This window comes from Phoenix dactylifera, chromosome 13, assembly GCF_009389715.1.
Source record: "Phoenix dactylifera cultivar Barhee BC4 chromosome 13, palm_55x_up_171113_PBpolish2nd_filt_p, whole genome shotgun sequence".
Lineage (NCBI taxonomy): Eukaryota > Viridiplantae > Streptophyta > Magnoliopsida > Arecales > Arecaceae > Phoenix > Phoenix dactylifera.
The window spans coordinates 8,677,044-8,704,899 of NC_052404.1; the positions used below are offsets into that span (position 1 = coordinate 8,677,044).

General features: G+C 38.0%; 1 protein-coding gene across 1 annotated transcript; it reads right to left on the reverse strand.

Annotated features, from left to right (window-relative positions):
* Window positions 1-1,529: 1,529 nt before the first annotated feature.
* Window positions 1,530-27,856, reverse strand: LOC103722166 (probable inactive serine/threonine-protein kinase scy1). The gene is made up of 21 exons (XM_008812617.4): window positions 27,578-27,856; window positions 24,910-25,008; window positions 22,337-22,488; window positions 21,522-21,594; window positions 19,352-19,474; window positions 16,489-16,597; window positions 14,997-15,076; window positions 14,615-14,696; window positions 12,070-12,209; window positions 11,874-11,984; window positions 11,662-11,778; window positions 11,468-11,557; window positions 9,841-9,894; window positions 9,583-9,657; window positions 9,221-9,296; window positions 8,906-9,005; window positions 6,993-7,062; window positions 5,241-5,314; window positions 3,992-4,101; window positions 2,511-2,759; window positions 1,530-2,089 (listed from the first exon to the last, which is right to left on the reverse strand). The coding sequence occupies exons 1-21, from the start codon at window positions 27,701-27,703 to the stop codon at window positions 1,722-1,724; spliced, it is 2,478 nt and encodes an 825-aa protein (XP_008810839.1). The 5' UTR covers window positions 27,704-27,856; the 3' UTR covers window positions 1,530-1,721.

Sequence of the window (27,856 nt, forward strand, 5' to 3'; positions counted from 1 at the left end):
CTGCTAGATCCATTCAATGATAATAGCCGAGTCGCCCTTCAGTACTAAGGTATTGACCTGCAACACGCGCCTGGCATACCTTAAGCCTGTCCAAGCAGCCTTCCAACTCCGCCTTCAGAACAAAAGTATCAAAAATTTGGCAACCACCAGCCGCAATCATCCTGAAATCTGGACCTCTTCAAGCATTTCTGGCTCTATCGTATGCTCTCGTGTGTTTGTTTTCCTTTTTCTTTCCCTTTCTCCCTGCCTTCATTTTCTACCATTGTAACATATCTCTCCGTATGTAATCATGTACGTTAACAAAAGAGGAGGTGCGGCCCACCTACTGGCCCATGGTTGACGGAGACCGGCAAGGACAAGAATAACGCAATGGCAGTGACCCAGGCGTGATAGCATGTCGTTATTCTGGTTGCCGACATCTTCTCCCTCGCAGCTGTTCGAATGAATTATTACTACAAACTGTAGCAATCAAAAATCAAGCTATAATGGCCACAGATCACTGCCAAATTACACAGTCAAACTCTCGAGTCAACGAAAGGAGCAACTACTCAAGTACCAACTGCTGAGACTACTATAGTAAAAATTAAGCTAGATGCCTACTGTTCGAATGAAATCCAATGCCCTCTTCTCCTCCTCCATCGGTGGAGTCTCCAGAGACTACTCAAGTAACAAACTACCGAGAGCCAGGCGATGGAGGAGGCACGCGGTCCATCCAATGGTTGCAACCCCATAGCCCCCACCAGCGCTTATTCCTTTACATTCGTCTCATATCATGCTTTTCCTTCATGTAGCTTCAGATGTTCCTACATGCAATCAACTCTTTGATAAAATCTGATCCAAGAGGACAGGCGATGTATCATTGACACTCGAAATTTTTCTACTTTTTTTTTGGGGACGGTACTAGGAATTTTTTCTACGCTTTTGTTTTCTCAACATACTCCGTGATTTTTGGTTTTGACGTCAAACCAAAGCAGCGATCCTCATTTTTAATGAGGACCCATTTGGCTTCATTCTTCGAGCTGGATAAGGGATGGTAAATTCCGTAAGTTGGCTGCTCTCCCGGCCGAAGTAACTCCAATCCGAGCATACTTTTGTCCATAAAACAGATGGACAGAATAAAAGGCTTTAATTCAAGGATAAAGTTATGCTAATCCACCCTTAAAATAGTTGCTCTGGAAATAAGCAAGTTTGACTGGAATAACTGCTCTTCGCCTATTCTCCTGTGCTTCTAAAACGATCTGGCTGAAACAATGCTTGAACCTGGCTGCAAGTAATCATCTCGGTGAATTATTTTACTTTTTCTTTCTCTGGTAGAAGTGATCTGTACTATTTACACATACAATTATTCTTCCAAACCTATATATTTATGATTATAGCTCACTGGTAACAGCCTAATTAATACAAACATGATTGAAAGCTGCCAAAGATGTTCAGAAATAATCTAGAGCAGAAAACTAGCCATTTATTACACAGTGTCTCCGTTACAAGGAAACCAACATATTACCATTCCAAGGAAGCAAGACAGCTCATCCTGAAAGGCTTTGAAAATTCATTTTGAGAAAGCTTAGAACACAGTAGACTAGAATACACAGAAAATTATTCCAATAAACATTTGAATAATATTACAGAATATTGCATAAAAAAGAAATAGCCACAAAACCAAAAAAAATTATATCACCAATCATCTTATAATTCCTTGTCAATTGCATTCTTTTCGTAACTTACAATCCAGATAAGGAAGTCCGATCAATTCGCTGAGCACCCAACTTTGCAGGGGCCGGTTTTACTCCTCGGCCTCGGCCCAAAGACAAAGGCTTGGCTTTGGTATTTGGAGGAGCAGCAGCAATGGCTGCCCATGGGTCACTGTCATCACTGGCCATTGTTGTCTTCGGATTCAGAGGTCTCGTTGTTTTGGGTGGTGGAGCAGCAATAGAACCCCACAGATCATCATCATCTTGCAATGATGCAGACTTGACATTGAGAGATCTTGAAGCAGTCTTAGGTGCAGGTGCAGCAATTGCACCCCACAAATCATCATCTTCTGCTTTAGATGGCTTCGATGTAGTTTTTGGCCGCAAAGAACTTGCAGCTGAAAAACAGGGAAAAGTGAGCAAATACTCGTGATACATTTAGGCTTCAAATGTCTGAACGTAAGCAACCATCTCTCTACGCTGATGCATCAGCTTTAGATCAAGAAAGAACAAGGGGCCCACCTAGTCATGTCTTTTCACAGCTTAGAAAAGCGTGTGGGCCAGCAATTTGTGCCAATAGCAACGAAAAACATCAGCATAGAAGATTGGTTGCCGTTAATAAATAAATAAAGCTAAGCTGCCCTTTCACAAAGTAGCTGGAAAAGGTTTATCATCTTTGAATATGGCAGGGAATTTAATGCATGGCATGCATTGATGTCACCGATTAAAAAAAATGGTACAAGAGCCACTGAACAAACGGCAGAATTCATTTTTATACCATTGCATAGAACAAGTTGAAGCTAACACACGCATGCTTACCTGGTTTTGGTTGCACTACAGGTCTTCTCTGAGCAGCTTGTATACTTGCAAGCAGAGGTGGTTTCTGTTCTTCAACTGGATCAATATCATCCCACCCAGATTTATCACTATCGTGGTCTTCATGGAGAAGCCCATTCTCAAGTTCACCCCAGCCAGCATCTGTTGATGTTGGAGACGGAGGTCTAGGTTGATCAGAAGTGTGGGTGCCCAAACTTACATGAATTGGTACAACATTCTGGGTATCCATCACTGCAAACAATGCATGATTTTTGTTGTTTTTAGAGATACCGAGGAAGAGAGCACCACAAATTTCGTCCAAAATGAAATGGATGCAAAAGGAGAAGAGAAAATAGAAGAGGAAAAGAGAGAACAATAAAACATAAAAAGAAAAGAAAGAGGTAGGAGAGCCCAAACTACCCAACAAGTCCAAGCAACATCTAGAAGCCAAGCCCAATCCCTGCATAAAGCAAGCCCAACCCAAACCAAAATACCAGGCTAATCCAGTCTAGAGAGCGGATAAAGCCCAACCAGTCCAATCTAAAATTCAAAATTCAATAACAGATAGCTGGCCCATATGCAGAACAGAAGAGGCAGAAACCGCGTGCATCACATACCCTGCGTGGTCTCCATCTACCCGAAACCACGTCACCCCATGCAAACAATGCATGACAATGACATTAAAAATTGATGTATGTATTTTCCCTCGACAAATTAAAATAGTACATAAATGAGGGACCCTACCTTTGAAAGTTACGAGCAATTAAAAAAAAAACAAAAAAATGAGATCTCAAGAAAAATATTAATGATTCTTACTTTGATCATAATTATTACATTCGAAGACTATTTGCATACCTCATGCATACTTTAGTACACAACTAGAAATGTCTCACTCAAAGTCTGCGGAACCGTCCCGAACCGCCTGGTTTGGGGCGTCTCGGGCTGTACCGATGGTGGACCTGAAAGGTTCCGCCATTGAAACCGAGACGACTCGCCAAAGGGGAAGAAGGAGAAGAGGAAGAGAGAGAGAGGGGAAGGGAGGGAGAGGGAGAGGAAGAGAGGCTGGGGCCGGCCGGCGGAGGTTGGGAAGCCTCTAAGGCAGAGGCTGGAGAGACGCAGAAGCGGGGCTCCACCTCTAGGCTCCTGTTTCGAATGAAACTACCAGCCTCGGATAGCCCAAAACGTTTGAAACAGGGGCCCGAATGCGGAGCCCCGCCTCCGCATCTCTTCGGCCTCTGCCTCCGCCGGTCGGCCCTGGCCTCTCTCTTCCCTCCTCTCCCTCTCCCTCCCTCTTCCTCTCTCTCTCTCTGCCTCTCTCGTTCTTCCTCTCCCCCGCTGTAGAAGATGTGCCGGTATGGGCCCGACAGGGCAATGCGTAGGCCCGTACCGACTTATCCCATTAGGCAATCGGTACGGTGCCCGGTACCAGTTCCGCCGTCCTTGGCCTCACTAATTGTGAGACAAGTCAAAAGAGAAAAAAATACCTGAGTTGGCATTTGAGGTTGCTGAAATTTGTGATGTGTTTGCATTTGCAGAAGCAAGTGGAGCATGTTCGGAAGCTTTTCCCTTCAATGTCAAAGAGCTCATGGCCCATCTGCATTTTTTTCATATCGGTTTTATTTTCAGTTCAAAAACAAAAAAATCCAAATTAAAAATTTATATATTATATAAGATAATGAATACATGACAAAAGAAAAGAGGCTAAAACCATCAACTAGAGGAAAACTCAGAACACTGTTAGTTGCAGGTCTATAATAAAAAGAAACCTTTGAACCAGAATCTAAACTTTGTCTATTTTCAAGGTGCAACTAACATTGGTAAGTCAATGCACTAATGGATTTTAGTCTTCACTAGCACCATGTAGAGGAGCCAAAATTCCTAGCGAACCATATATCTTCCACAGAAATAGGAAACAGATTCAAAGTTTTGTTGGCAACGAGGACTAACCACAAGGCATGTTTGGTGTTGTTTCTGCTTTGCGGGAAGAGAAGCCAGAAGCTAGGTTTTCAAGCTTCTTCTAAACCGCTTTTCTGACTTTTCTTGTAGAACCACCTTTTAGACAATATTACCAAACTTTTTTTTCCTTAAAAAAGTGCTCTTTTTTACTTTCAAAGGGTCATAAAAGTACTTTTCTTATGTAATACCAAACATTGCCTAAGAGATCTACACCCCACTCAGTGAAAATGGTTGTGTTAGTTCAGTTTGCTTTAATTATTTGTGTACTTGATTTTTAGCAATAACTGAATGGTTCAGATTTCGCTGATTAACAATAAAACAAAGTGGGAAAAACTATAAGATGGAATTATGGCACAAAATTCAGGATTATGCAATCAGAAAGTAAAATGTAATAGCGCTTGTATAAGAATGAATGAGAAAACATGGAAACCTATGCCTGATGTGCTATAATAATTATGACCAAGGTTTTCTCTGCCAACCAATATCGGCCGTACCATGCCAACCTCATAAGCTACCAATATGGTATGGTATGGGGGCTCGACGCAATACTGTATCGACACATGTTATACCTATTGTCTTGCCTTTAGCAATATACCATGTGCCAATACAGGGATGTATTGTACTGCACTGACCTATACTGGTATGCCACTAGACTGATACTGAAAACCTTGATTATGACAACACTAGCTGGAGTATCATACAAAATGTAATAAAATAAAAAAAACGTCAAATTCATGAACTCCATGGGTTAAATGTGCCATAAAAATGTTAACTCACCCAAGTAAGCTAGCATTTCCAGGTATTAATGGCATTCCAGTTCCGGCAGTCTCACTGTTATCTCCTGCAACAAGCTACAAGGAACCAAAAGAACACAACTTGTAATTACAAAGGATAAGAATATGAGAGAACTGAAAAATAAAGCCAAGAATACCTGGAAGCTTATTTATTGAATCATGAACTAAAAATGCAGTATCTTATGCACAATGGTTTCCCCTAGGAATACAAAGACTTGATAAATGATACTGATATCACACAAATTATAACTGTGAAGCTTACATTTCTGCTGCAATAAATGTTACAGACTTGTTAAGTACATGCAGGAACATATGCATACATAAAAACATACAAGGCACCATTACCATAACAGTAACCATCCTGACATGGTACCAGCTTTATGGATCTTCATTCACCAAGAATTCCTGTTTTGGGCTATCTCTGATATTATTTCAAGCAAATAGAGTTGTCCAACATTCATGAAGATCAAACTACAAGGTAGCATGTGATAAATTCATTTCATAGCAGGGTTTTGAGTGTCCAACACAACCAATCCATTTCAGCTGAGACTGAACTAAAATTAGGGATCAACTTTGGGCTTTGCTCTGTTTTAGTAGTTTTGGTTAATTTCCATTGAAATTGACTGAATTCGGTCCATTCAGCAACATTTAGGTAAAGCCTACCATAAACTAACCATGGATGCCTGTTTAAAGATTGACAGTGTTCATTGTGAAATAGCAATTATTTCTTTATTTCTTTGAGTACATGATCTAATAATGTCAATTTTCAGTAGTTTCCTTTTTTTTATTAAGTTAAAATAAGGGATAAATGATAAATATAACCCTTGATAGACCAAGACCTCCAAAAAGGTCCTTAAGGCAGTACTTCATAGCTTCTAAGGAAAACAACTGCATAGAAGATACCATCTTACATAGTAATTTTTTAGGACAAACAAATATACCATTCTATAACTACATGAATCTAATTAATTATATTTGTGAATGCTACAAAAAAATAGCGATAAAAAGATTTGAATGCACAAGGCACTGAAGAAATTCACAATTACTAAATATATTGAATTTTTGAACCACTGAAGTTCATGAAGTAAATATATGTGTTCATAGTACAAAATAAAGTATATTTTATAAAAATTAAAGTATTTCTTCAGCCTAGAAGAGTAGAAACAATTTGTTGTACATCAACATCCATAAACATCTTTCTGATTCAATTCTCAGAAGTTCTAGTCTAGCACTATTATGCTTGAGCATTTTTTACCCACCAGCTAAGCTTCCTACGACAAAGCATGAGTTAGTGCTTCACAAGAAAGCAAAATCAGATCGTTGAAGATCCCCAAAACCGACCAGCATTATAATATTTATATGTTTCTGAACATCCATATGATACCAAAAGTCAGAGGATACCTACAGTACAGCAGGTAAGAAATCTCTCATTGACACCCCCTAATCAGCCACATCAATTAAAATAAGTAGATACATTTCTTGATTTTCTTAACCAATACCATGTACATATAAATGAACAACCTAAAATATGAAAGAAGAAAACCCAAATCAACAAAAAGTTGAACTAAGTTATAAATATGATTGCAAATATATAATAAAGTACCTTATTCAACAATTCTGAATTAATCAATCTTTACTTTAAAACATGAAATATGTGAAGATGCCTTAGACATTATGAAAAATTAGTTGGACAGTCAATTGCCTCAATCAGAAGAAACACAAATAAATGTCGTACCTTTTCATGATGCTGCTTGGCTAAAAGCAAGAATTGATCAACAGCCTGAAACGCCTTTGTTCTTACATCACTGAAGGAAAAAAAACGTACAATGCAAATTGTTTCATAAATAATAAAGATGAGAAAAAAATTTGTAAGAAACATTAAGTCGGAACTATCTAGACTTTTAGCATGTGAACTTCTCTAAAGTCTTCAGTAACTTTCATACATGTCTTTACAAACTACTACTAGAACATTTATTAACATGATTATCAAATATACTTTGCAATTACAACTGCACTTACTGAAGTTATGAAATTTGATGATTAGCCATGCGGAAAAATAAATGTACAAGTGAACTCTTATTGAAGATCATAAAAAAAAAAGCATTTTTCATAACTGCATATAACCCTAGAAACCATTATCATTTGTCATATGGTTCTAGTTTGGTGTATGTATGCTGTGTATAATACTGACTGACTAAAGATAAATAGACAAAAAGAGAGTTTGAGCTCCCTGAAATATGATTCCAAAGCCCATTAATATCAAAGAAAACTAATTAATCATAACTAATTAACTACGAAAAATTGATCATTTTGAATTCTTAATTTATTGTCAGCATTTACAGAAATGACTCAAAATGACCAAAACAAAAGTTATATCAAAATTTTCAGACTTGAGCCCCGTTTCGGCTTCCTTAGAACCCCTAAACTCTAGGTGAAATGGAAACGTTTCAGTCTATCAAATGAATGGTCCAAAAAAAAATGATTAGATCATTTGTAATGATTCAAAGTGAAGATAAATATGGAGAGTACTTCAAGATACTAAAATGATTAAAGGGCATCATATTGCATTTAATATGCATAATAAGATCTTTATATAGCATGACAATCTTTACATATAATAAGGGTGGTAATTTAAATCTGAACCCATTTACCAGACATATAGGTCAGCGAACCCTGAACTGTTGGTTTTTGTTCCAAACATATAGAAAAGGTATATAAATCAAAAGAGGGCTTTCTTTATCAGCAAACTAAAAGACAAAATATTATAGATGAGATGACAGTCATTCGTTTGAAAAAAAAGAAACCAAAAACCTGATGAATTGTTTTGCAAGGCAGGAATTCTAATGGCCTAATGCCTAATTCTTTTCTCCCTCTTCAAATATGCCTGTTCCCTGTTTCCTCACCAAATACCTTGCCCTGTTTCCTCCTCCCCTATTCTTCTCTCTTCTCATCCTCTCCCTTCACCTGCTCCCTCTTATTTCTCCCTGTCTCCATCTTGATCCATGCCCATATGCCTCCATCTGCATGGGGCATGGCACCCAAAGATGTCGTGACAGCTAGAATCTGCAGGCCCACCCCACCTTGACCCAAGGCAGCTGAAAATCCACCATAGCTGGAATCCTGCCTTCTCACCTTTCATCACTTCACCATGGTGCTTGAACTGTTGCCCCAAAGCCCACTGCCTCACCATCCCCCACCCTATCACAAGCCTGCAGTCTGCCACCACCATCGGGACTTGTCCCTCTCCACCACCTCCTTTTTCTACTGTCGAATTTCTTCTCTTCCATTCCAGGGTCAGGTTTCAGTCAATATAGTTAACCGCCCGTTGGTTCAAGTTAGAGGATTGCGACCTGCTAGCTGATCAGGTCAGGCTCAGGTCAAGATGGCTGGGCCCCGATAGCAGAGGCTAACCAAACATGACACGACCCATTGCCACCCCAGAATACAATAAGAATTTTTCATGCATCAAAGCATCAAGTTCAACAATTTCTAAAGACTCCACAAAGATGCATACTATCCTCAATATTTTTTTAGTGAGAAAACAGTTAGCACATAAAATGATATACCAATACAAAGTTAATAAAGCAGGGGAAGTCTGAAGGAAACCAACAAAAAAAAAGCAACACTAAAGTTTAGTATTTAACTTACCCATCTGGATCAATTGTAAGTACAACAATATTAGGTAGAATGCGTGTTGCAATCTCCATCACGTCATAGTATGAACTAGTGGCACTTAAAGCCATGATTCCTGCCACATTGCCAATTGAATATTAGATTACGCACAACTTAAACAAGGTTGCGTTTTTAAACTTGATGAGAAAAAAATGATGCAGAGAACAAGAGAAAAAATGATGCAGAGAATAAGACAGAATAAGAATATCGACATAACAGAACAAGACAGCAGAGTCCAAAATCTGGACTGAAACATAGATGCAGAGACATAGACCTCTGCAGTTCACATGCCTGCTGCACGAGCTGGAGCGAAATTATCCCGCAAAGCACGAACTGTGAATGCATTAATTAGAACCCTCCTCCTTGTCTGTAGAATGCATATAAATTAATCATCAAAGTCCTTGGAGAGGTAATATCTCTGTTCAATTCTATATCAGATTTATAACAGCCGAAGTTCTTAAATCCATGGTGACATTGTCTTTATACAACAATTAACATGCTAGCACTGAGGCTGAAGTTCTTGCAGATTCTCTAGAAATAACTTAAACTCTGTTGTTTTAAGTCAGTAGCACTTGGAAACATTTAGAGGAATCAAAAGTAATGTAAAAATCAAAAGTAACATAAAAACAAAGAATAATGATGCAAGGACAAACCCCCTCATTTAGATAGCTGGCTATGTTTCCAAGCAAGATTGTTGTATTTGTCCTGATTGCAGGCTCTTCATCAACCTGTATAGGCCAAATTATACATGATAAATGGATTCATTAAACTGAGTTGATCTAATTAAAAAGAAGAGAGTTGGTTAAATGACACCTTTTAGCAAACAAGAAAAGAAACTTAATAATTAAAAAGAAGGATTCAAGTGAAGGAAATCTTGTTTTACACATTTGATAACATATGTTCAAGAATACCTGTAACTTTGAAAGATATTTCAACAAAGATCCTGAAATAGTACGCTGAGACAACTGCAATACCATAGAAAATTTAGTAGTTTAGGAACAACCATATAAGCATTAAGCAACTCCAGAACATAAGCATATCTTCATCAATAGAGACACAAGTTGCAGTAAATTTCTCGTGCCATTAAAGACAAGAACACTCATTCCCTCTTAAGTCCATGCTATGCCACGAGGATCACTAGGGAACATTCATTCTCATAACATCTGAACTGCAAAAATTGACTGACTATTTGAGATTTGCTCATTTTGACATATGGAGAAGAAAATTGCCAGCTTGCCCATAAATTGAAGGAGTAATTTTTCTAATAGACTGTCATAAGAGAACAGTAGAGTATAAAGATAGAGATTATTAGTTGCTCCAAATCACTCCATATGGCATAAAAAGGGAAACATGAAAGAAGCCCATGATGTTTTTCATGAAACCATAGTCAGCATGTGCAGGGTTAGCATTGTCGAAGACGATGCATCGAATAATTCAGGCAAAAATTTAAAGCATAGACTCAATTCTTGTTAATAACATACATAGTTTTTCATATTTATATTCATCACCATTTCCAGATGTTCCATATGATTCCACTTCACTCTTCACTCATTTTAGTTATGCATAACTGCACCGCTCAATCAGTTCTTTATAATTTATTTTCTATGGTTCATCCAGAAGTACCTTTATTGGAATCTGTACCAATTGTGCCCTTCCTAGTCTTATTATGCTTGCACCTTGGTATTCTTGTACTTTCAATTCTAACCTACATACTTCCACCCATTTGACTGTTCAACACTTCAGCAAAAACAAGATTTGCATCTTCACAATATTTATTTTGAACATATTTATTAATCATGGTAGTCTAAGTTATTGTATTCCTCTTAGGCACTTTATGGAGCACGTCTCTCATGCATGCTATAGACAAGAACATCAGAGAGGATGCACACCATGATCTCCTAAGCTAAGTTTTGGTGAGAAAGCCAGAACAAGCCTTGTGGAGGGTGGAGAAGGTGTGGTGGTTGGTGTGGGGGAAGGGGGGTATGGCTGCATGGTGGGAGGTAAAGTAGAAGCTGATGGTGCAGTTGGGAGTTGTCTTAGCATCAAGTGGACAATGGCCTGTGAGCATGGGAAAAGAGGAAGGTGTGGTTGAATGCTGATGGGGATTGGGATGGTGTGCATGAGCGAAATGATTTTCTGAATCTCAGCCTAATTTAGCATCTGGAGTTGCTGCAGCCCAATAAGCTGCAGCTATCCAAATAACCCAAGTACATTGAGATGCTGTAATTGAATCTGCAGGAGGCCCAGATACAGGGAAGGAGACAGGACCTAAATTTACTTCCTGATCATCTAAATCAAGCATACAAAATTTCATGGAAAACCAAGCATGACAATAAATAAATCTCATGACTAAAAGCAATTCAATAACTTGCTCAATAATTCAAGACTATGCATAGATCCAATTCTAGACAGACCATGAGGGTACTGTACCTAGTATCATGGAAAATCAACAACATAAGCTCTAGCAGTTTCATGAAAAAGAAATTAAACAAATGTTCTTATAAGCTTGTTTGAACAAACTTTCATTAAGTTGCATACCTTTGGTGCTAAAACAAGCATGGATTTTAATGACAGTTCACGAAGAAAGGCAGAAGTATCGGAGAAACCAGTGGCAACATGAGGAAAAATCTACAAAAAAGCATGCCAAAGAAAATCATGATCTCCAATTAGCAGGTAAGTTCATTTCAAAAAGCTGATGAATGGTATGCAGTATGTTCACACTGATAGCATACTTTCTCATCAATAATTTGTGCTGATAATGATTCTCCAAACTGATCAATGTGCTGAAGAAGCCCAACTCGAATAGCTCGGTCATTGGAGGCAAAAAGTTTGACAATAGTTGGCAACACCTAGAAGATGCAAGATTTCATTGTTCAAAAGTGATCCAGATTGCTATAATTAGATTATAAGATAGAAATAGAAGAAAAAAATAGAGATAAGTAACCTTCGCACTGAACTCTTCTGCTGAAAGCCAGGAACCCATTTTTAACAATGCAGTCAAGGCAGGAGCAGAAGCTGAACCAAATTCCAAGGCAGAAGCTAACAATGGAAGCAACTGTAACAGCCAAAGTGCAGATTGTTTTTTAAGTTCAATTGCTTAAAATGATAGAATGAGCTTTATAAGTGCAGGTTGTCAGTACCTTCTTCAGCACAATTTGGCGAGGGAGTTGTTCAGCTAAGTTTGGAAGCTTGCGAAAAAATGAGTCTTTCTCAACACTATCTTTTAAATTTAAAATTTCCATGAACTGGATAGTTTCCACCAACTTACTCTGAAAAAATTCTGCCAACAAGGAACCTAGGTCAACATGGGGTGGAAAACACCGAACAAATTGACAGACTTAACAAGAAAAAGAATTCAAACAGTTTGGTCTAACCAGCACAGAACTTAAATAACATGTGCGGAAGGAATGATGTCTTTTAAAGACTTCAGACTTTTTATGACTACTAATAACCATATATAAAATAAGATGATGAAAAATGAATATAAATCTTGTAAATATAGAGAACAAGCCCTGTCATCTCCACGCACCCTATTTCAACGGCTATAAAGTAGAAAAACCAACTGCTGATATGACACTTAGTATTTGTGCATATTTGTAGCTTGGTTGCCAGAATCAAGAGGTATGGGAGTGGAAGTGGCGGCGAGTGTAAGGAAGCAGATATTTTAGAGATACTTTCGGTAGGGAAGCACTTACAAAGCGGGTGCAGGTTTGAGATTCCAGAAAAATCCAAAGCAAGTGCATTACCCTAGGTAGAAGATTCTAGCTACTAAGGTCTGTTATCCAAGTGTCACGACCAAAGTAAAAGGAATATTAGCAAATAATGTGATTCAGAAACATAATCACCAGCTATTGCACTCCATTCACAAAACTACAGGCTTAAAATTTAGAAGTTCTCCCACATCACCTTATGCAAGTAAAATGAATAAGAAGTGGCATGGAAGTTGGATATAGTCTTACCACTTCAAAATTGCTGGACAGGAACTACTGATATCTTTACAATATGCAAATAAAAGTAATAGACCTCCAAGACTCCCCCTCCATCCAAGGTTCTAATAACGGTGTTGTTTGTTATAATGGACCCCATTCGAAATCGTTATTATCTGTTATAATGGTTATAAATTGCCATTATTTGCCCTCCAATGCTCGATCAATTTTCTGATTTTTCCCATAAATGAAATTAAAGAAATTATTGTTTTGATGCCAATTATAACAGCATTATGATGGGAAATAATGGACAATAGCAGAAAGACACCAGTATTATTTTCCAAGTCACTTTCACTTAATAAAAAATATTATTTTTCCATACCGTACAATCACTTTAGGAAACAAATTTGGTTAAGAAATTTGAATTTTGAAAAGAATTACTATCTAGGAAAATGGTACAAATGAAAATAGCCGCTGTTCTTTATGCTATAACAGACCGTTTTAATGGCTGTGGTCTTTTTCCATGTTATTACTTAAATAACATGATTGAGGAAGTCCAAAACCTTTACAAAAGCCCTCATAGCATTATAACGACTGTTATTTTTAACCTTGCTTTCATCTCAGACAATTGATAGGCACGCTCCAAAAACAAACAAAAAAGAGATCATCGTGACACTTCAATGAATTGCCTTTCGAATTCCAAATAAATAATTAAATGTGGAGAACAGAAGTAAGCTGAAAATATCATGCTAAACAGACAACAAGGACCAGATAAGCTTGACACCAAAGGACAGTAAGGGATACACATCCACGTTCTCCATCCAAGATGTCGCTGCCCCTTCAAACTAAACAAAGTATTGTGAGTTTCTAAAATCCTAACTATTTTCTTGACTCTCACGTTCTTTGTTCTTCAGATCAATTCCCAACCCCTCCCCAATTAATTTGTCCAGCCATTCATTGTTCCCTAACTGGCTAACCCTTTAAATTAATTTACAATGCTTGACCAAATTTGGTAGTTTGCTTCAATCAACAGAAAGTATCAAATCAAATTAACACCACAGCATAAATCAACAGTCCAACTAGTGGAAACTTAAGTAGTTAAATCTGTCCAGTACAGAAGTCCGGATAAGGCTTAACCTCTACAAATTTTTGGCATATCTTGTCCATAAAGAGGTCAATCACAAACCATATAAAGGCAGTAAAACATATGTCTAATTGATTGAAAGTGGTTTCAAAGTTTTACTTGGTAACTTATTGAAACAAAAGAGAGTGATGAGATCCCTTTCAGTTAAAAAGGCAAGGAATTAACAGCATTAGCATGAACAATTTGTAAATATACTGTCATGCATCCACATGAATCAGTAGTGATCGATGTAGTCCTAATTTTCGTAGAAGATATATATACATCCATTTAGGTATTTTATATATGTTATTCCTTTTTTTCCACACACTCTCTCACTCTCCCCATTCTATTTCTCTAATTCATAAGAATTAAAAGGATATTATGACAAACTGTCGAGTAATGATCCAAGGATTTCAGGCAAACAGTTTAATATTGAGTAACCAGATCTGGCCAGGTAAAACATTAAAACTTTAATAGAAACACACTTGTACTAGTCAGTGGCAAATGATGCAAGAGAGAAATCATTATGCTTTCCAGAAATTCCTACATTTGCTTATAATATGGAGTTATTTACAAAAAAGAATTTACACTTCTATCTATAAGCTTTGGTAGACACTGACAAGAAAATGAACCTACCACTATTGTCAATAAGCTTCAACGGATTCAATCTGCGGGATGGCGTGGAGCTTAACAACCTCTGATAATCTGGAAGAAGAGACTGGAAAACAAGAAATATATATAACTGGATGTTAATAGCAATAATATGATATAATAAAATAGTAAGCAACTTATACTAAAATTTTGAAGTATGAAGTGGACTATCCCCCTAAAAATTTCAGATTTGAAGAGGGAAAAGATAGGTGGTTTTTCATTAATTGTAATTTAAAACATTGCCATTTAGACTATGTGCTAAAAAATCATCTATCATAAAATTACTTCCCCGACATCTAGAGGGAAAAAAAAAGGGTATAGAGAAACATGAAAAGAAAACAGAGGACATTGATATAATTAGAAGCACCTTGGGAATAAAAGCAGTGTTACGCAGCTCCTCTGTTTTGGCCAACTTCATACCAGAAAATAGTTCATAAATTAAACAGCCTGAGAAAATATTATATGCATGCTATCAGCTTAATAGGGAATCTAAGTCACATCACAAAATGATACGAGCATATACAAAGAAGTAATTTCATTGGAAACGCTGCATATCTTAAATAAATTTCTATTATCATAAACCATCATTCTCCAACACTTCGGACCCATATTTCTTGATAAATTACGAGGTTGGCTCAAGCCACCCTTTACGATGCTGAGCATGTTTTAAAAACGAAAAGACCATGTCAATGGAGCAGTTGATGCCAGACATGCAGGCATGAACAGGAAGATTAATGTTACATGTCGGCGTCACAAAATGAACACATTGAGCACATGAAAAGTAGGTCTTCTCAGAGGAAAATCATCCTTAAAATAACAATATTGATCAAAACAAAGTTAACAACCTAGAGGCACTGCCTGATTTCCATTTACTTTAAACATAAAGAATTTTGTCAGTGGATAAGCCTATAGATAACCCTTTTGCCTTGTACCAAAGGAAAGAGATGAATGAAGAAAAAGAGGGACAAAAAAATCTTGCATTCTTTGTATACATGACTACAAAGTCTCAAGAGTCTAGCAATAAGTCTTTGTATCTTCAGCACTAGTTATGAAACAAGCAATGTATAAAAGAAGGCTATCTCACCTAAGCATCACAGCCCATGCGCCTGCCTCAACATTTTGCACCATTCACACATGAAGAATGGGGTTGGTTTATAAATTAGTAGGAGATGTTGCCAAATTGATATCTGCTGGCTTACTTCATCTTATATGATAAGTTACTTCCATCTATTGCATCATAGCTTTTTAGATTTCTCATAATATTTACATTTTAAAAATTCATTCATTTTTTGGGCCACCTTGACATCTGAGCACCAAACTAGCACTAAGACAATACATGGACATCCCTGGCCAGCTTTCTGCCACCAACAGTCCTTTACAGCCATTGAGATAAATTATTAACTGCATGGTTTATATTTTCTTTTCTATAGTTTTTTCGGTCTTCATTTCCTGTGTGGTTTTTAATTTGTGTCTTAACATCTTTCAAGCAACTTTGATTGGCAAGTTTATGAGGTCCCATTGTGAATTAGAAGCCATCAGTGCGGGATTTATCAAAACCATTAACAGCCCCTTAAATCCCCATTATTTCTCTTCACCTCAACTTCCATTTTCAACTGAATCAAGTCCTTCATATTGTTTCCCATCCATGTACAGGTTATTACACATGCAAATTCAGATACCCTTGAACTGCAAACATTACAACAAGCATCAGCCTAGAGAGGTTGTTCTGTAAGATACCAGATGTGCTATTAATTAAGGCATGAATTGTTTCAGGGTCCCCAACAACATGCAAAGGTTCAGAAGCAAACCGAAGCAAACAGAACTAACCAGAACAAGCAGACAAAAGAGTTAAGACTCACCTAATCCCCATGAATCAATTGCCCATGGAGGTGACTTTTTAATTGCCGCCCAGTCTGACTTTGATAACTCCATAGGTTTGTACTGTGATCCGATTAGCCACTCAAATTGCTGTATTAAGCACAGAAAACCAAAATAATCAAATTCAATAGATATCTGGCACCAAAGATTTAAAGACCGTACAATATTATGTCCAGCAAAGAAAAACTAGATACTTCAACTGACTAAATTCATCAAGTTGCCATCATCTAGCACCAATAAGAGATAATTGGGGATTACTCAAGCCATGACAGCAATAAGAACTTGCCTACAATAACCAGAAGAAACATAAATTTATATACATACGTAAGAAGGAATGATTTGATACATGTCCAAAAAAAAGAAGGTCGAGACAAAGGTTCGCCGGACCGATGGTATCGACGTACCGGTGAGCACCGATACCAGTACAGTACCGGTTGGAACCGGTACCGAACCGGAGACGCGCGCGGCCGTAAAAAAAAAACAAAAAAAACAATGCGTTCGCGCACGTCTGCGGACACGTTGGCATTAAATGGCCCACGCGGGCTGGCGGGCGCGCTGCCCCGCGGGGGGAACCGCGCGTGAGTGCGATTTTCCAGCAGGGCGCGCGTTCTCCTCTCACGCGTCCGCGCACGATTTCCAAAAAAAAATCGCTCGGCGTCCGCGCGCGTCTGCAAATGAGTTAGATGCCACTTTGTGGCATTGAGTAGTCCACGCGGGCTGGAGCCCGCGTGGGCGCGCGGGGAAAATACGTTTGGGCCGATGCGAACCGCCGGCTTGTATCAGCGGGAACCGGCCCGGTTCGCGCCAGTACAAGTACGTAACCAATCGGTTCCGATCCACTTTGAGTCGGAACCATTTTTATATGCTGTACCGTACCGGTGCCTGTCGGCCTCGGTTCGGTTCAGCATACCTTGGTCGAGACAAACCAAAAATCGCATGGGATGAAGTAATAAGGAAGGACCTAATATTGCTCCACAAAATGTGGTTCTAAACAGAGCAAAATAGAGGAAAAGAATTCATATAGCCAACCCCAACTAGCTTGAGATGAAGGCTTAGTTGAGTTGAGTTAAGTTGAATATGAAGGTTACCAGTTTTTGTTTAACCGATCCAATAAAGCAAAATATTAACAACAGGGAATATTTTTCAAATTATGAGAAGTGCATAGGCCAAGTACAACATAAAAACAGGTCATAACTACTAAATGATTTCCAACAAGAAGTTTCTACACAGAAGGGGGGAACCCAATTATGCTCATATAATGTCAAAAGTGAGATGCTTTGTGAACTAAAAGTCCATTATGGAACCAACACTATCCCACCGCAGAAGTTCGATTTAAATATTATGTACATGTATCCATTAATTATATGCATGATGTTTTTTCTCCTGCTTTCCCATTTTTCCTACTCAAGGCACAGAGTAGGGCAAACTGGAGATATATCCTGTTATTGTATCAACACAAAAGTGCCAGTCCGCAAAACTTGAACACAATTGAAAAGTCAACCATGGACATAGAACTGGGCTTAACAAACATTAGGCTACAATCAAGAAGTCAAAATAATTGCACCACAAACATACAAGATTTATTTACAAATTTGCAGAGAATCAAACCTTTGCTTCTAGTAAATGATGTGGCTAAAAATTAGGATAACTAGTCCTCACAAACTGCTCATAAAGCACTTATGTTTGTGCCCTACTGCATAATGACACTAATTTAACTTCTTTTTTCAGGATTTGGAATGTTGACACTTCCAAACATGTGGAGACAACATGACCTGGCACATCACTCCAAAGACATCCCAAAAATTGGAATGACTAGCTTAGCCTAGGCGAAGTGCCAGCACTTGGCACAGCGTTTTGAAAGTTTCTAACCAAAAACCACTTTGGTGGAAGTTCTGAAACATTAACACATAAATGATTCATGTGTTAAACAGCAATATCAGAGTCGGATGTCTCCATGGGATTGTCAATTTGTCATATATTCATCTTATTTTTAATTGGCATGAGATGTTATGAAATGTAGGTTTTTTGTCACCCACAAAATGGAGTGTCCTACTTACAGCAGCCAGACGTGCCAGCACTCAGCACAGTTTTTAATTATCCTATCAAAAGACACTTCCATGAAAATTCTGACACCTTGACTTTTTAACTGCTTCAAGAGCTAAACATAATATTAGCATAAAGAGTTAGACACATCTACTGCACTGTCATATCTTTTTATTTTCCTTTTTGTTAATGTAATATGGCTTGAAATGTGAGTTTGTTATGAGTACAATTGACAACTCAACTTGGTATGCTAGTCATTACTTTTTTATACAGACACGCACATTTAGACTAATATATGAAATCGTATATTATAATATATTGTTATAACTTCTATAGGAGTGTCTTGTATCAAGTTTTTCAGAGGCCAGAGAGTCAGACTCCTTAGAACACCTGAACAGTTGGCACCCATGGAAAGGGTCCAGGACCCCAGGTAATATTGTTAAGTAATTATAGATAACACCATCTCCCCATTTCCACATTAAAATAACCTTATTTCAGCTGTTAAAAAAATATATTCAAGAACATGATGTAGAAATGATTGGTGGCAGTAGTGATCATACAATGTCCAGAAAAGATGCCTAATAAGTAGCTATACGTACAGAATTTGAATGTTTTGAATTTGTAACTAAATTTTATGAAACCTTCTGTTTTAGTGCCATCATAAAACCAGGCCAATTTCAATTTACTACATAGATTATATAAACAACTTTAGCCAACTTTCTCAAAAGATAGTCCAAAACGTTCTTTTCTTTGAGTAATCAAAATTTGTAGGAAGCAGTGACATTATAAAACAGAACTCACCAGCATAGCACTGTTAGAAGCTTCATTGTTGCCATCAAACTCTGATAGGGCATCAAAGGCATGCAGCTTCCAGTCCAATGTCTGAGTAACAACAACACTGGCCAAACAGACATTACCATGAACCTGAAATAGTAGTATAAATTCTTTAGATACAGCGATTATAGTTGTAGCACTTAAATCCAGCAAGGGCCAAGGAGATAATGGCTCACATTCATATAATCAAATAAAAAGAAAGTGCTAGAGACTTCGAAATTTTAGCATCTATAATGGTGGCTAGAGATGATTTGGGTCAATGCAAAAACAATGAATAATACAGTATTCCTCCACCCTCTAGTTTTGTTGATAAGGAAACGAACATCAATATAAACTACAGAGGGAAACACTGATATTTCCTTAAGTGCCTATAGGCATTATCAATCAGATTTCTCACACTTATGAGTTAGGAGCTTTTTATGCATGACCAACTAAATATATGTGAATGGTTTGATATGACGATGCAATGGTTGGATTTTCCTCTTAAGAGCAACACTTGCAACTCACATGGACAGCTCAGAAAGAAGAAAAAAAAGCCAGCATGTGTTCTTGCTACAATCAAGAGTTACATCTATCTCAACTTCACAAATAAATTGTTACATCATTACGGCAGTTTAACATGCCCCGTCTTTGAACAATTAATTGAAGAATCTTGTAGCACCACATGTGCACAGGCAATATTGTAATTGCAAATCAAACCAACTGTAGATTCTATCATATGTGACATTAGCATTCAAGGATCACATGATAGATTAAAGAGAAGAGGATCCTAGGAACAAGAATTCCTGTGCTAGGGTGTAACACCCGAGCTAGATGATGACATGCAAACTAGGAAAGACTTTGCATTCTAACGAACTGCCTTTATCCACCAGACTTTTTATCCACTGCCTCTTCTTCAAAGATTTCTCTCATATGGAAGAAGGGAGGAATCTCAGCTTTTTTCCTAGAAATATGACATTTGAGGAACAGCTAGACAGGCATCTTTGCCATGTCACCAACTTGCCCCCAGGACTTAGTGTATCGACTTTGACCTCCTCCAAAGAAGTTGGCAAGAATCCTTTTACGATAACAATCACGGCAGTATCTTGTTCGTTGACATATTAAGCTTGCTAATGGCATTGTACCAACAATCATCCCTGGATCCAATCTCTGAACACCTTAACACTAATCTGACAGACAAAGAATGCAGTTCTCTAAGGGACTCCAAGAGACCCAATGCACCTGCACCACTGATAACCACACTGTGAATCACCTCAGGGAGGCATCTTTCCATTCAAGTAACCATATATAAAATTGGTGCAGGGAACAAAGCCTTCCTCTTCTAGAATCTATGGAAGCAACCAATACATTCAATATTTGTTTCAAATTTAAGTGAGGAAACAGGCCCATCACCTCCCAACATCAGTAATTATAAAATTATAGTTGGGCAGTTCAAAGAATTAAACCTGCAAGATCATTATGGTAGGATGATTTATGATCAAAAAATTTGAGTTGTGGAAGAAAGCGTTCAGCGTCACTTCATGATACGATGAAATTTGTTGTTTTATACAAGTAGCACAAAATCACCTTAAAAGTTTATTCCACAAAGTCCCTTTGAAGTTCAACTAGGTTGCTTAACGACTATTCCAGAGGTATAAGATACTTATTTTTTTGTTAATTTACAACAGTTTATATGGAGTTCTAAAATGAACACGTTAAATGCATATCTACACAAAAGGAAATCCTAGCTTCATATAAGACATAAATATCTCCTTGGACTAGATAAGTGTGTCAGGAACTACTTATTGTCTCTGTTTCTGATTGTAAGTGATAAATTTGAGATTATAGGTAATAGGATCTTTCTACTGGATGGATGCATATTGTTTCCTTATGCAGTAGGCTTCAGAGTAAAGTTTTCTTCTTTGTCCCTCCTCTTTTAAAAAACTGGATGCAATTTAAGCTTATACCCTCCTCTTCCCGCATATGCTTAAAGCATTCACAAAACTTAAGGGTCAATGGGCCTGTAAAGATGCTAACAAAAGCTTTTTCTCAACATCTAAGAAAATGCAATTTAAAATGAACAACACGTCAAGATACTCAACATTTACTGATTAATGCAATGAGAAAATTGGAAGTGAACAGTTTTAGAGTTACATACAAGTTTGCAATCATTATTTAAGAAGTTCACAGCCTTAGATATCTGCTGCAGCCCCCATGCAAAATACTCATCCCTGCATGTCAAAAGACAGATAACAAAACATGAAAACTCATAAAAGGAAAGGTTAAAAAAAACTATTATATACTAGAAGAATGCAGAAACTCCTGTGCTTCTACAATTTTGTATAGGAACTCTTTTTACAATTCAATTATAATCTTGCAATACATGAGGAACTCATCATTGATATAAAAATGTGAAATTCACATTGATACTGCTAGTGCAAAGAAAACACGGCCCAGATAAGCTAACTGGAAAAATCACTAGTGATTTCAATTATGTGTTGCAACAGATATTGTAGACATCAACAAGACAGAGTCATTCAATTATTGAAAAACTGAGATGGAGACATTCCTTTTACAATCAAGGAAAAAACACAACAAATACTCTCATCTTAAGTGAAAACGGTAACAATACAAGGGGAGGAAATGTAGAACACTGAACAGTTTAGGTCTTCAAGGCAAAAAGAAGCACCATATGCATGAGAATATAAACAATTCAAAATTAGTTCACTTTAGCATGCCAAGATGTTAGAATTAACAGATGACAGGAATTTTTTCGCTTGGTCTGGATTAAAAACTGACTGATGCAAACACAAAGGACATCCAGATTGTTAATTTAAATACCAAAATGATCGATGAATTATGCTGTTGGTGTACCGCATAATGATGCATACTTGTTACTGAAAAATAGTACGAAGTTGATTCTGCAAAAGAAGTACTAACACAAGCATAATTTGCAAAATGGAGTTCATATACCTTTGGGTACCTTCTAAACTTAATTCTTTTATCTTTTCCGAAAGGGGTGTCACTGGTTCAGTAACGATGTAAATTGTATGTTTCGTTGTAGATCCATCAAAAATTTCAGCCTCAGTGCTATGCAGGAAAGATAAAATATTTGGATGCCTGACCTGCAAGATACCAAATAAAGCTTCTTAGTCAACCTGTCATAATGAGTGAAGGCATCATCAGCATGCATCCATTATGAGGAAATATAGAATTAAAGCTCTCGGAACCAATATGTGAGGCAAATGCCAAAAACTGCGAGGCAAATTCCGAAACTGAAAAGCAAAAATAATTGGTACTTAAAGTCCAAGGAAGCCATTTACATAACCCTACAGCATAGACCTTTATTAGGATCCAACACAAATGTTCATGAAGGTAGCCCTTTTAACTAGTCAAGTGGAGAAGTTACACTTTGTTATGTAGCTAACGACAGGTTAATAATCAAATTTAAAAACATCCAAACAGATGAACAAGACCCTAATATTATGCAGCCCCAGAAAAAATTGAGAGCTGTAAATTTAACCTGGTTTTTTAAAATTTTGGTATAGGTTGGTTAAGGTGCTTTCTAGAAGAAGTGCACCACATTGGGTACCCCCTCCCTGCGGGATGGTCAAGGTGAATATCGATGCTTCTTGGAAAGAAGGTGAGGCAGGAGCAGGTTATATCATCAGGGATACTACAGGTTTCGTGTTTCATGCTGCATCTGGGAGATTTCAAACCAGCTTGGTACTGGAGGCAGAACTCAGAGCAGCTTGGGAAGGTTTGTTAATGGCGGTTCACCATCTGCACTTGCACAAGCATTGGTTTAGAAGGAGATTCGCTCCCTGTTGTCAACTGGATTACACAGCATCTGAACACATATTCAACAGCTACAGCTTTAATGCATCCTTTGCGATCAGATATTTTGCTATCTGAACACAGCTCATCTGGGCTTCTTCTCCATTACTCATGTTCTAAGGGAAGGAAATCAACCAGCAGACAGACTGGCCGGTCTTGGGGTTAATACTGATTATGAGTCCTTGTCTCTTCTTCCACAGCATATCAAACCTTTAGTGATGGCAGATGCAGTGGGTATTACATTTGTTAGGCAGCAGTTTCTTTTGTCTTCAGTTATTTCTGGTCTTTGACCCTCAATGTACCCAAAAAAAAAAGCAAGGACTCCCGTACCAAATGGAATAAAGTTAGTTTCAGCGAAAGAACAGACTGGCATTGCCACTTAGGGTGACTCAACACTGGGGACATAATGACGACAGTAAAATGAGCAATGATTAGAATGTTAACCAGCTAAACAGAATCAGAAAAAGGGGGAACACCAATGACCACAAGCTTTCTCATGTGCATTAATACAAATGAACTGAAATATAGATAATGGTGATGATAGTGATATTATTAGCACAGATGCACCAGACATACACTTCAAAGGAAAGAATTGAAAGGTTAATAAGTTAGCTAAAACAAGAAGGGAAAGTGGAGAGAAGTTTGTAAGCTTCTTTCTGTAACAGGAGAGACATATTGGCATGAGCAATTATACAGTGGACATGAGAGTATACATGGAGAGAGAGTTTAGCACTAGAAATTATATGGAGATGTGCAGATTGGAATAAGTAATAACAAATTTATCAAAAACAAATTGCGCTTCTTAGGATTGTCCCAATATAATTGGATAGGGCTTATCCACTAGGTGCATGTTGATGTAGTAAAGAACAAGTCAGGCTAAAACATATCCCAAAAGAAGGCCTGACTGCCCAAAATAATTTAGGCCGCACTGGTTCGCAAATAAGAAAAAGAAGAATAGCACAAAGTTATGCTTATGGGAATAGTTATGCCACGAGTTATTGCAATGCTTGTTCGGCCACAATTTTCGGAAACTTTGGGTAAGGGGTTTTTTTCACAAAAATGGTAAAAGTAGACACAAATGATAGCTTTATGCCGGGAATAGCTTATGACAGCTCCCCTTTGGAATACTGATGCCTAGCATAAACAAGTTTGACCAGAACAACTATTCCTTGCATATGCTTGCTTTATAAAGTTAGTTTGGCAGGCATAAGGCTTATTCCAAGCCTCATGCCTGTTTTATTTCCCGACCAAACACTGTCTTACTGATTATGGTTTTGTATTAAAAAGCTGGAAAATCGAAAATAGTGACAACCGAAGAAAAAATAGACTTCGTCTAAAGTAATAGGAAAAGATGAGAAACCACAAGATTTCTGATCATACTAACTCTGGAGTCATTTCTTGGCATAATTTAGGTCCATGCTTAAATAGCAAACAACGAGGAAAATAAGCTCGTCCCGTTGCAGCTCTGAACTTTTAATGAGAACCATGTTAAAAGATATACTGAAACAAAATAAAATGAAAAGGTGTAAAATTGTCATTCTAATTTTACTTGAAGGCCTAGAAGCATACATATTCATATCATTTCATAAAGCCAACAGGCATGCCCTGTCCGATGACCTTTAAGTAGATAAACAAAATGAGACAGATGCAAAGCCGCATTCTACCTTATGCACTCAATCAACAGACATGCATAATGATGCATAACTTACGGTTCTCAAGCGCTTAACACCATTACGACCAGCAGCCAAGTGACCATCTTGACTGTTACTTCCTGAAAGAGAAAAAATGGATACCATCGATCCATCATCCTGGAAAAACAGAACAGAATCTTAAGGAACAAGCAAAATAAGAATAAAAGAATATAGTACAATACTGCATTTCTCAAGGTAGTATAAAACATTAAATCTTTCAATATATGTATAATACACCTATACAGTTAGAAAATTGTTCTGCTGTGAGTGTGAAAGCATAAAAAGAAGCCAGTATAAACATTAGTACAGCATATCCATGCTTAAGCTCAACTTGCATCAATGTCCTGACCATCAGTGGCCCTCCATATGTATATACTCTTTCAGCTCTTCATTGTAGAAAGAACGACAACAAGCAGTCTGAAGACTCTGAACGAATGAATCAATTCCAGCTGTATCCAGGCATGGAGAACTTATAGTAGATCGATGCTAAGATAACGATTAACCATGAGCACTACAATTCAAAAGGAGGAGACAAGTTGCATGAATGGCAAAGAAACCTATATTCGAGACAAGGTTTGTTGTATCGACATATGCCGCTCCATACCAAGCATACCATTTCATACCGATAAGGTACCGAGATTCCGTATGGCGGAGTGACCAGGGCCAAATTGACCTGTACCAGGTGGAATCAATCAGTTCTGCCTGATTTTGTGTTGTACCAACCTGTACTACTCGGTCTCGAGTGGTACCATAGCTAGGCATGAGAAAAGAGTCTCTTGACTCTATGTCAGCATGAGAGCTATACCGTACCATATCAAGCACATCATATCATACCAATAAGGTACCAGTATGATACTTAGTACCGGTACAACAAACCTTCATTGGAGATACATGGTGGTAAAACCAACGGTAATGGAGCAAGGGATGCCATGATATTCCTCAAATTAATAGAAGGTTAAAAATGAAGGACAATTCAGAGGACAAGGTGTTATAATGTCTTAGTTAAGTCTCTGAAGATGTTGGCATTGCCTTGCTCAAGAAGCCATTATAGTGGAGAAGCAAAAGTAAATGAAGAAGTTGCAAAAGGAATAGTTTTAGATAGAATTGCAGCTAGCAGCACTAATCCGATGAACAAATTATCAGGGTTCAAAGCTAGCCTGCTTTAGGATGAGTTGGTCCCAACTGCCTAATAATTCTACAAGCAAGGAATTCTTGGGTTTGATCATAGAGTCCATCTAATAATCAAGAGATTCTCATGAGCATCCTTAGGCCATGATGCAACTAGTTAAGCAAGTAAATTTTGGCTCGTGATTTTATTAGAAAGAATAAAGCAATATTATCATCACGATCCTTTCGAAAGAGGAATAATGACACTTGAATTGCAATTTAGATTTAGACCTAACATTTAAGGACTTTAAGTTGTTCATCTTAAATCTTACAAATAGAATTGAAAAATATTTTTCAATTCAGGATTGGGTTGAGAACTAATGGCAAATATGCAAAGCAAGTTCCGCCTTACCGGTACCGGTCGGCGTACCGGTGGCGGCCGGGACCGGTACAGTGTCGGTTCGTACCAATTTCGGATTCAATGCTGATCCACGCTAATCCCATACCGGTTCCGTACCGGTCTGTACCGATTCTGTACCGATCCGTACCGGATCCATATCGGTTCTCCAACGATAAGCTACCGATACCGAATTCCACGCTGATCCGATACTGGTCCGAAGCCAGACCGATACATACCGGTCCGTACCGGCCGGTATGCACCGGTACGGCAGACCATGATACAAAGTGTGTTTAAACAAATATTGGCCTAGGAAGCAGTTTTTGCAAGAAGACCATGTTAAAGAGTCTAATATGCAAAATATGATAATCTAAAGAGCATATTAAATGTGGAAACGAGGCACATGAATAATGGTTGTCGGTTCTTGATCGGCATTACAAAGATAATAAAGGCTGACCGTCTAGATTCAAGATCTATGGGCATCTTATCAAACGAAGATAATCATTGCTAAGGATCTCAATCAAAAACACAGTCGAATATATTCATTCACGCCTCAGCTGATCTCATCCCAACAAATAACTGGAAGACGGTCATTCCAAACAACCGTTAAAACTGTGTGCCAAAGCTAACTCCCCAAACTGAAAAAGAGCGTCTAGTCACACTAAAACAACAAACTTCTAGAAGTGCAAAGTAAAATTCATCCCTCCAAACTTATAAAATAGCTCGAGAAAAGATCCTACACATCGAATGCAACTTCTTTGACAGAGTAGTCTTCAACAGGACAAGTGAAACAAAGAACAATCATTTTTGCAATCACAGATCTCATAGAATTTTTATACCCTTGGATCAGAATCAAGATATCCAGCAATTCTAAAATACCGTAATAATCCCAAATTTCAAACCCTTCCGGTAAAGAAAACCAGAAATCAAGAAATCGAGAAGGAAGGAAAGAAGGAAAGAAGGAAAGAAGTAAAGAAAAGAATAGCCGAAAATTCTCAAAAAAAGAATTTTAATCAGTAAAACAAACAACCCTCAACCCTGAACGATTTCTTGACATGACGACAACCAAATCCAGCATTATTTATAGCACCGACCAAGATTTGCGAGCTTTCTTGGCATCAAAACAAAGATTTGATGAACAAAACAAGAAGTAAGGGAGAAAGGGGATGGGGAAGCGGGAACCTTGGACGTGCCACGGTAGTGAGTCCAGGAGCCCCAGGCGGAGGGGTAGGGTTCGCCGACGTTGTACGGGAGATCCTTGATGCCGGCGCCGGATCCGGCCACCACTTCCTTGAGAAATCTGAACATTGCTTCCTATCGGAGAAGCGGAGAGAGGAGAAGATATAACGAGAGAGACGTGAGAGAATTGGGGGGCTTCTCCGATCTGGAACGGGCGAGTGCAGAAGGGGGCAGTGGAGAAAGAAGGATTGCTCAGAAGTCAGAACGTATCGAATTACCGGG